The 11,289-nt window shown below is 42.0% G+C and overlaps 1 protein-coding gene across 1 annotated transcript; it reads right to left on the bottom strand.

Moving 5' to 3' along the window:
• Positions 1 to 752: 752 nt before the first annotated feature.
• Positions 753 to 10,713, bottom strand: LOC104498780 (NUAK family SNF1-like kinase 1; the record flags this gene model as incomplete). Its single annotated transcript, XM_010142199.1, has 5 exons — positions 753 to 885; positions 1,176 to 1,295; positions 8,173 to 8,238; positions 9,298 to 9,449; positions 10,649 to 10,713. Coding segments are annotated over 5 exons (536 nt in total), but the record flags the coding sequence as incomplete, so codon positions are not given.
• Between the last annotated feature and the right edge of the window lie 576 nt (positions 10,714 to 11,289).

Genomic DNA, 11,289 nt, shown 5'->3' with positions numbered 1-11,289 from the left:
TAAATTTCATACGATTAGCCTCAGCCCATCATTATTGCTTTGGCATTTACTTTTTCCTTAAGCAGTGTAGTCTTCTGTACATTTTAAAGGCATAGTTTCATAAGAGAGCAGGAAGGCAGAAAATTGAAAAGGATGGCAAACAGATGACACAAGACAAATATTTATTTAAATATAATATACACATAGATAGCCAGTTTAAGGCTGGAATGGGTCATTAAAATCAATGACCCAGACTTAGTTGATGCTTTTCTGTCCGGTGACTGCTTAGCGTGTTATCCTCTAAGCAGAAGTAAATGCGAACGTAGTGGCATAAATTCAGATTTTGGCCTGCCTTCCTGGATAAGAGACTGCACTGCTCTGACCATTCATCTTCTCTCTGCTTGTGATTTACCACAGTGCAGTTAGAGGACTGAACTGCACCAGTATGTTGTATCAGTTTACAGCTTGTCTGAACCATTCCACTTGCAATAGCTAACAGACCTTCCACTGTCATAGATCTAGTTAAAAGAGCCCATTACAGCTTCCCCAAGGCAATAAAATCTATCTGCTACAAAACTTTAATTTCAAAAGGACTTTTGGTAAATGCTGTACCCAGATGGGAATTGATAGCAGATGAAGTCAGGAGAGGAATGAGAGAATTTTTTTTTATTCATCATTCTGACATGACACTAAAACGCGTTGGAAGGGCCAGGCAAACCCTCTGTTTTGAACTCCTGCCACCTCAATACATCGCCTTCACTCCTTTTTTATACCTGAGGTCTGTGTTGGCTCACGATATTCTCCACTGCTGATCTGCCTGATGAGATTTTTGTGATCGAAGCCATCAAAGGGCATTGTTCCATAAACCAGAGTGTAAAGCAATACACCAAGGGCCCAGCTGTCAACCTGAAATACAGAGACAATGTGTGTGAAGCCCAGGAAAGCGGATCCCCACCCTTCTCCCTGCCGTTAGCACCACAAGGGCAGCACCATGTCCCTCAGCGCCTACTGATGGGCAAACTCATATCCAACATCTGACAAAGCACAGGCAACGCAAATGAAAGCAAACAAAGGCAGCTTAAGAACTTTCAATTTGGGAGAGACCCAAGCAAACCTACGTGTGCAATAACAGTAGACTAACCTCAAGAACAATTATCATCAAAACATCCCCATACCACCACGGAAAAGCTTCTTACCTCTGGGCCTCTGTATGGTCTTCCATTAACTATTTCAGGGGAAGCATACAGTGGGCTTCCACAAAAGGTTTGCAGAAACTTGTCCTTGTGATAAAGGTTGGAGAGTCCAAAATCAGCAATCTGCAAACAGAATTGCACAAGGCATCTGTAGTACTAACATTATCTCAGCGCAACAGAAAATCCTTTATCAGGAAAGACTTAGCTATATTTGACCCTGTTGTAGAATAGGGATCTCCAGGTGGATAATCTCTCAAGTTTGTGGCCAACCCATTATTCTATGATTTTTTTTTTATTTTTCTCTCTAAAGATCTTCCAGAGAAGGAGAAGGATCCTCAGGTTAAATCCTCCAGATTAGGAACAAGAATGTTTTGGTTCCATTCACAGACAGGTCACTGACTGACTGCACAACCATTATTCAGTAATGTTATCCTGGATGAATTGTATTTGCTTGCAAAGACAATCTCTTACTGGGAAGCGCTGGGCCTGCTGTCCACTGATTGCTCTTTATCTTGTATAATGATTAATACCAAAGGAAAGCAAGCAGAAAGTACTACCGTTCTTATCGCGCACGTGCAAGCCGAAAGCCAAGACCTTAAAATCCAATAAGAGGAGGGAGGCAGGAGTGTCACAAGAAACTAAGCATTGCAGAAGAAACTGATTCTTGAAATCATCTGGAACTTAGCTACGCTTGAAAGAGGGGGAAGGTGAGGCATTTGCTAACTCTTCCAGATTCGGGGACTCCGTCTGAGGAATATGAGCTGTAAGCACATGAGATGTCTATCATGAGATAATAAACACAAGTCTGGTTCCTAACTGGAAACAATGGGCCCAAATCTGGCTTTCCCAACACAAACAAAACTTCCCTTGAGACTGTTGGGAATTTTGCCCATGTAGGAATTGCAGGATCAGGTCCAAATATTTTGTTTACTTCAATTCTCTGTTCTTGTTCTTACAAAACAAAGGCTGAGGATAGCAACACTAAATACTCCCACAACCTTTGCATTTCCTTTGTTTCTCTAGCAGGAGGCAACACATCTCATTTTTTATCTTGTTTAAAACCCTAACGCTTCTGTTTCCCAGAGGTACTTTTATTACTGCCCACTATCGACATAAGGCATACCTGAAAGGCAGAAAGCACAGGCATAAAAAAGGTATTATAGCTACAAGAGACAGGAGTTTTCTCTGGGTTTTCTTCACATTATTCAGCTCTTTTCTACCAGAAAGAAGTTAAATCCCAGGAATTTTCACAAGAGAAAATTAAAAAAAATATTGAATGGAAAAGAAAGGATTTACCCACAGCATCATTCACTTCTGGCCTTCTAAAACATGTAACATCAGTCCCTCTAACTGCTGTTTAAATGCAATGTCTAATTAACACTTCAGAGAGAAAAAATCTTTGTCCCTACTGTCTAAATTCCTATAGATATACCTAAAAATGTCACAACTGAGACTATAATGAACAAAGTTGGTGAAGAAGTTCCTAATTTTCCTCCTTTATAAATATAGATACTCTTATGTTAGAACTATAAACTTATTTTTTGAAATATCATTTTCACTAAATTTTTAAAGTCACAGAGCAAATAGAAGATTTCATGCTTCATCCTCTCTCATTTTGATGTTCTGCTTATGCAGGTGTTCCTCTGACAATCTGGACTCATAACAGCCTGCTCAAAGAGCAGCTGATTGCTGTTCATTGATGTTACTTCATCTCACTACGTCCATTCATAGTTTGAAATCACCCAGTCCGTCAAACAAAGTATTATCAATGCACAGCAGAAAATTCAACCCTAAAATAAATGTGGTTTGTAAAATCTTTATTGTATGGCTGGAATGTCATTGAAAACAGCTGGTGTACAATTACAGTCTGCAAACATATTCTCATGGCTCAGATTGCACTTAATTGCCTTAAATTCCACTTTCTTATCAAGTCACCCTGCCTGGCTTGCAGAAAGTTGGTTTTAAGCCTTATGAAGTGTGCCCTGTCAATCTGAGGAAGAATGGGATCATTTCAGTGTTAAAAATCCGTGCTGGTCATTGAGTTTTATTTTAGTTCAGGATGCAGCTAAGACAAGGACAAACACTGCACAGTGTGATTCCTTAAGAAAATATGTTCCCTTAACATCATGGAATGTATAAAATGTATGTGGATGTGCATGAATATATATCTAGGGATACACATACCATTGTTCACACTAAGAAACTCTCAGACTTGGGCATTCGTGTTTTCATTTTGACCATTCAGGAAAAGAGTATTTATGTTACAGTCCACTCCCATACTCGCAGACTGATGTTTATCAGCTTTTCCCATTAAAACTGTCATGCCCCCCAAAACAAGATTAATAGAAGCCAACATTACTTCATGTTCTTGGCACTTAAATGGAACTAAGGCATCAAGTCAAAAAAACTTCCTAAATTGGGAGGAGCGGGGAAGTAGACTTTTATTCCCCTCGCTTCAGGAGGTGTAAGTTCCACATTGACTGTTAGCTATGATAAACCAGATGTAATTTATTGTTTAAGTGTGGACTATAAATTCCATGAAGTTCTCACTCCCAGAAATTGTCCGTTTTATCCCACTTAAGAATCTGCCTCTTTGTAGTGTAGATAGAGAAATAATTAGGCCTCTTAAAGCAGAAGAAACCTATGTGCAGTTGGTGAGACTTCTAGCAAGGTAAATCCCAATTACATATACTCACTCTGTAAATACGAAACCCTCATGGGTTCTTAGTGGTTAGTCTGATTGGTGTCTCCTTACCAGCCCAAGAGAAAGTGCAGTTAGTAGGATTACGTTACTATTATACTTGCATTTTTCTCTCGTTCTATCACTTTGGGGTTGATCATTCAGTTTACATCAGCCTTTGCTAGACATCTTTTTTAGACACAATTCCCAGCTCAGGAGCTGCCACAGCCCTACTGTGAACAAAAAGAGACCCCCTCCATCATGCCAGTCTGCATGACAGAGATGTCCCTGGGGGTAGGCTATGGTGGGGGCAGGGACACAGTATTTGGCAGCAAGAGGCACTAACTTGCTGGCTGCTACACTGGGCAGCAGTTTCTCTCCACCTCTCTGCATGCAGTTTTGGGGGTTTAGGCACTGGGGAGAGCAGCAGTGCCTGGAGACGTGTGGTCCTCATCAGGCCAAACTGCAGGAGTTATGAGTGAATGGAGGCAGCTACATCTTCGCCCCACTGGTGTTTCTTCTAGTAAATCATACCTACAATGGAACAAAAACTAGCATCCTCAGTCCTTTTAAAAATAATGAAGAGAAGGCGGCATCACCAGAAGGCTTTCTGGAAAACCACCAAAGGCAGATGTCTAAAGCCATCACAAATCTCTTCCCACAAACGGTGTTCTAACTCACCAACTCAGAGCAGCTTTTTTAGTGCTTTGGGACTGCCTTAGCTCTGCTGCCCGTCTGACCCTGCCCACCTCCAGCTGTGTTGGGATTATGAACGATTATATCCTCTTAACGGGATGAAAATGCCAGCGAGAGACTGCTCTGCCGCTGCACTGCTGGGCTGTACCCACCCCTGGGAACCCAGGGCAAGCAGAGGGAGCAGCTCTGAGTTACCTAGGAGCAGGAGGGTGAAAGTCACCAAGCACAGGCAGCTGAACGGAGAAGAGAGTAAATTTTAAGGTGAACTGTGCTGCTAGTGGCTGGCATATGAACATGAGAAAGACTTCCACATGCTGCAGAAACCCTAATTTCATTGCCACGTTATTTCTTTAAAAGAATATGGCACCATGAACAAAGTGAGAAAGCAAGTAACACTCTTCTGCCCTGGAAGGCTGCAGTGTCTTGATAATGGTTAGATCTAGGGTTGTGCCCCATGATGGACCTCCACAGACAGGCTAGGTCCCAGGAGAAACATTCACATTCAGGGTTCCTGCTAGATAGTTGGGTGCGTATCTGGGGAGCAAGGCAAGGTGCTGTTTGATTAACTGGCTGGATGAACTCTTTGTACTCCACAGATCTGCGTGCATGTTCAGTCTCACAAGTGTTTAAAACTCATTTTATTCACTTGTGTTTGCTGCCTTTTGGGGGTTTAAGTAATAGTGTGCAGAAAATATTTCTGCATACATCAAGTCCCTAAAAAACATGGTTAAATTCCACAGGTCAGATCACTTTCTTCCCCTCATCACCCTCTTGGCCTGTGGATCTACAAACTCTTCAAAACATATATTTTTTTATCAGCTTCCAGACACTGTGTTCCCTAGTTCCTGTATTAAGACTCGTTTGCAGAGACTTTTACATGCTATTGTAACTCTTCAAAAAAAAGCTGATTATATCTCCATATGCTGCTTCATGACCTTCACTTAATTAGCTAAAATTTAAGAACAGTTTCCAAATCAGTGCAGTATCATGTAAAATGGCTTGGGGCCCTTTTAGGACAGATAATAATTTCTAATGAATTACCTGTCCTCTTTATTTCCTTTTCTAAAAGTATTCTTTAAGTTGCTACATATGGATCTATTTTTACAACATCTTATTTTTTCTTGACATTACTATTTCATGATTTTGTATAGCACAATGTATATATCACTGGCTTCTTCAGAATCATGCATTTAATTGCACGTTGCACTCAGCAACAAAGGGATTCATTTTCTCATTCTTAAAATCAAAACTGACAATTTTCTAAGTGCTTTGTAATCCACTGAATGAAATATAAATACTAGGAAAGTACAGATAAGACTATCACTCCATTTCTAGAAAATGCCTTCCTCTGAGCATTTGAAGCCATTGGTCAATACCAAACCCCAAACTGCATATTTCTTTCTTCTGCCTGGTTAAACCATATATAAATACTCTCAGTATGAGGACCTGGTAAATTTACTCCCAATAAATAATTTACAGCTCCATATGTGTTTCCTTGCCAACGCTTACTGTTTAGTGAAACAAAGAAAAAGTGGGGAGTAAAATTCTATGCAAGTAACATAGAAACCACAGTAGCATATTCAAAGGTTCAACATCACGGAAATAGTGGCAGTGTGCTTAACATCAAGCATTCAAAGCTGATTTTGGTCACGGGGTGTTAAAAAAAAAGAGAGCAGGGAGAAAAACGAAAACAATACAAAAAGTAATACCTTGCAGTAACCCAAATTCAAATACTATTAATAGTCAGACATATGAAATACCAACTGCTTCTGACGTTCTGACTATTTTTTAGCTTCTTAAGACCCTTTGCAGACATAGCTACCAGGGGACAGCACAGGGGCTTGCAGCCACCTACCCTTGCTGAGGCAGCGTTGCCTACTCTGAGACGTAACCGAGGAAAGGCTGGAAATATGCAAAATACCTACAAAGCAGCTTAAATACAACGCAGTTCAGGAAAGGGAAGCCTTCAAGGAAAAGATGTCCTAAAGGTTGGAAGGGATGGGGGGACTTGCGGCTACCCAAATTTCTTTCCACAGCAGTGCCACTGGGTATGGCAGCTGAAATCCATCTGTGGTTCTGAAGCCCCTGGGTCACCTCCATGGCCTGGACTCGAACACAAAGCTGCCCATTCCTGCCCCATCCTCCCGCTTTCCCCACAGGACAATTAGGCTCCCATCAAGAAGAGAGAGGAGGGAGGAGCCTTCTGACAAAGTGCAGCTCCCTAGGGGCTTGGGGAAGCGATGGGTTTTGCATATGAGGACCACAGTATGGAAAGCCAGGCCATTGCAGCCAGCAAATTCCTCAAATTCCTCTTTTCTCTCAAGAATTCTCTGATTAGCTGGGAAGATAGTTTGGTGTGTAACGCGGAAAGAAAGGTCATCCTGCCTGCGGAAGCCTGTTTCATATACAATGTCCTAGAAAGGCTACTTTTGTTTTCAGCTCTGCTGAGAACAGCTCAGGCTGCTGCAGCCAGTGTCCCTGCAGGTACAGGAGCAGGGAGGTTTGCTCTAACACTTGTTAACAGCAAAATGTCCAAGCACTGCATGGGATAGGCCTTCTGTAAAAGACTATGTTTAGATACCACATATTTATGTGCCTTTAATCCACCAGTTGATCCAAGCTAGCTTCTGTCATCAGCGTTTCACAGATGGCAGCTACCATATGTTACTTTCCGTTTCCATTGCACATCAGCTTAAAATGAAGACAATCTCTCTGGCGCAAAGCACAGAAGTCAGTGCATGCAGGCCCGTGGCTTTCAGTGGAGACAAAATGAAGATCCAGGCTATTCACGTATTTGTCTACGCAGGGAGCGCCTCAGTTACTTTGTTAATTAAGCAAGGATGCCCAAATATCAGTAGAAACTCTTTGGCATCCCTCCCTCCATTTGTCTGTCTACAGGTGAGTGTAGTCACCCAGTCACCTTCACATCCAGCTACCCAGGGAGGAGCAAAGCTGAAAGAGAAACAGGTTCAGCCACCTGAAAACTGCACTCATCCCTGTATTATTATTTCTTTGTGCTACAGCTATTAGGAAAAAAAGAATAAGGGAAAAAAAGGTCATTCCCATGCTTTCACTGGGGAGAAATGACATGGAAATGACATCACTGACATCAGTATCCAAAGCATACGTTTGTGTCTGGAGTTCCAAGGCCATTTCCTAATGAAGCACATGTGCTTTACTAGGTTTATTTTGAAACTATATTTGCTTATTTTCCATGCATGATCAAAAGGACATTCAGAGTGTTCTGTAGGAGGCACTTGACCCTTGTAGACCAGGAGAGCTTTTTCCTAGCCCCAGCAGCAGCCATTAATAATATAGTTTTTACAATAAACCCAACCGCAATAAATGCTTTGCTGTTTCCTACCAGCCAACAGATACTGCTTAGGGAATCGTTGCCCTTGGGTGGTAGGACAGGGTCTTTTCCCCCAAATTATGCAAAGCTTCATTTAGCGTGCACGACTCGTCACCAATGGTGCTCTTTCTCCAACCTTCAAACCCCTGAGCCTCTTGCCAGATGCTGTTGCTTAGTAGCTGTTGCCATAACACTGGCCCTTATAAGACCTTGGATAAAAATTTTTCAAAACATGCAAATCCATTCTCAGAAGCTGAGAAAAAGAATCCTACCTTAATATTAAAATTGTCATCAAGAAGGATGTTTTCCAATTTTAGGTCCCTGTGGACAACACCATTCTGAAACAGAGAAGAAGAAAATGGGGGAGAACATGAGAAAATATTGCAAAAAATAAAGGTGAGCTGGCAGGGTGGTCTTTGCATCTACATTTCAGGGCTGATTTCACTGTCATAACACTCACGGCCCAGTGACTAGTGACAGGCGATGTATTAGTCACTTGGTGTGTGGTTAAGGGAAGAATGACTGGAATCTGTCCTCCCACAAAGCCTCTAAAACAGCAGGGGGGTGGGGGATGAAGGGCTGGTGGGTGTCTTTTCGGAACTTAATTCCAGCCTGGATCCTGCCCCCACTGTGTGAGAGCAATATATTCTTCCCAGGCACCAGAAAACAGTATCTGTCAATGACGTTAGTCCTTACAAAAGCCCTCATTCCTCCAACATACAGCTACGTGGACCACGGGAGTTAGGGAGTTACTATCCTAAAGGACTGTAAATGTCAGGAATGGAAGCAAACAAGCTAGGTTTAGGTCAGAGCCTACTTTAGCCAGCTACCTTGCATTCAATTGATCACATTGTCATTCTAGTGGGTACCACGACAGATAAAGTCATTAGGAAGGGGGTATCTTTCTAGTACTCCTGCTACATCTGGAAAAGTTGCTTTTGCCTATCCAGAATGAGAATATGCTAAAGCTCACACATGAACATTTGTACCTTTCTCTTGGCTTTCTTATTTCATGTATTTTATCTCCTATTCTAAAGTTGCATATTCAAATTGCAAAATAATACGTTTTAATGTATTAATATTGTTGTAGGAGTTCTATGGGATGCCTTTTCTAGTTGTCAATTTTATTTTTTTTTTATTGTCATGAGAATTATTTCCAAGGCAAAAATGCAATGTAGGGCCAATGTATGAGAGTAGCTGGTATCTGCCAGGAAAACACCCTCAGTCTTCAAAACCAGGCAGTGAACCTCCATAGCACTTTTAATGAAGATCTGTTGTACTGATGTAATGACATCCTGTGATACTTAATAAAGAATGCTGTTGCCGCAGATATGCTTTGAAATATGTCACTAATCAGCCTTCAAGTAGCATTTTTCAACATCCAAACCTTTGCTCACCTTGTGGCAGTAATGTACAGCAGAGACTATTTGTCGGAAGAAGTGTCTTGTCTCTCTTTCGCTTAATCGCCGCCTCTCACTGATGTAATCATACAACTCTCCTTTACTTGCATACTCCATGATGATCACAATCTTATCTTTATTTTCAAACACTGCACAGGATAAAAGAAAAGAAAAAAACCCCCACAGTTGATTCAATACATTTGAAAACTGACACTAAAAAGAGCAAAGACGACTCAGGATGACTGAACACATCACTGCAGCCTTGGAGGGAGGTACTACCAACCCCACTGCAAAAAAGGGAGTTCCAAAGCTAAAGTTTTCCTGAGGAAGATTACAACATTTCAGACCAAGAGAAGGAAGCTGAGGCTACCTTCAGTTTCATACGGCTACACAAAAGAAGCTCTTTTCCTCTGTAATACGGGGTCACAGGGTGGCAAAATCGACTTGATACTAATGAGGTGAGGTGGGCAGTTTGCCAGTGATAACCGAATACTAACTCCCAATCCAACAGGGACTGCCTCTTACCAGTAGTCCTCTTTAGGCCAGGAGACAGAAGAAAACAGGAGCTCTCACTTCATTTGGAAAGAGTTAATAGAAGGCATAATAAACTCTGCCTTCAATGACTGGTTGATACAGGATTGACATTTGGCTCATAATCATTATTGGTTGGCTTTTACCTATCATCAAAACCCAAAATGAGAATTGATGCATGTGGCCTCTTTCAGACCAACTTGTGCAACAGCATGTGGGCATTGATGCTTGAGCTAGCAGTAGCTGCAATGTCTCCCAGAGCTGAAAAGCTCTTGTCAGTATGGCTCTGCACCCTATCTCATGCACCCAACTCATCCTCAAGCTTATTTATCTCCTGCCTCCACCGTATGCCTATTGCATACTGTAGGTAAGTCCTTTGCCACTTGTGCAGAGCCGGCAGCAATACACAAGTCCCGCATAAGCTGTGCAAGCAATGTTCATCTAATACACATCACAACTTTGACTCTGGGGCTGAGGGTATGCTGTGCCACACGTGGTCAAGGACTTCACTGGGAGTTTCAGATAACTAAACATTTAATCTAGTAAAGCAGGCTGTGGGTAGTCTCAAATTGCCATAATGCCCTGGGTGCCAAATAGTTTTCCCCTTCTGACACCAAAAATCCACTGCAATCCACTGAAAACTTCCTGCACCTGCCATAAATAACCCCTTCTCATATTAAAAATGTGGTGATTTTCCTTTTCTTCTTATCTGTGGCAGCAGCCTGCTGAGGCTAGGTCATGCTGGCAGCAAAGCACCTGCAAATTAATGAGGTTACAAGGGTTATTACAAATGGATGCTAGTTTTGACCAGCCCTACCGGAATTATGCCTTCCTGTATCTCCCCATATCTCTTTAGCAAAGCTCAGCCAGTAGTCCTTAGCGCTGTAAAAAAACCAAAAAACCAAAAAAACTTCAGCTTTTGCAGTGAAATGAAAAGCTGTCTCTCTCAACACACAGATATTTGCTGCTTTTAGGCTTTGTCTCATGTCCTCTCACACCTTGTCACTCAACTCTACAAGCCAAAGCCTCTGCCGTTCCCTCTAACACTCTTGAACCCCAGCCAAACAGCTCTGATAAAAGGGAGAGCAAACAGCCAGATAAAATTGGCTGCTTACTTGTCTGCTGGCCTCACCGTACCCCGAAGCAGAGGCTCCTGCCAGTGATTACATCCTATGTGCATCCTCATTAGCAATAAACTTCGGAAACTGGAAGAGCCGTCTCTGGATGGATTATACTTACAATATCCTCTCCAAGAATGACAGACTGATACTGTCTGGGAAAAACTGGAAATGCCCTGTGTCATATAGAAAAGTGCTGTGATGTGTTTCCAATAAAGCAGCAATGCACACAATGCACTAAGCCTGGGAAGGCTGGTTAGATACAGGGTCGTTGAAGAAGGTGTCTCGGTTTTAGTTAGAACAGAGCTAATTCTGCTCAGTGATTTCACTTTCCAGCTCA

This window comes from Buceros rhinoceros, unplaced genomic scaffold, assembly GCF_000710305.1.
Source record: "Buceros rhinoceros silvestris isolate BGI_N320 unplaced genomic scaffold, ASM71030v1 scaffold47458, whole genome shotgun sequence".
Lineage (NCBI taxonomy): Eukaryota > Metazoa > Chordata > Aves > Bucerotiformes > Bucerotidae > Buceros > Buceros rhinoceros.
Note: the sequence above shows the minus strand (reverse complement) of the source record. Positions and strands in the feature narration are given on the sequence as shown.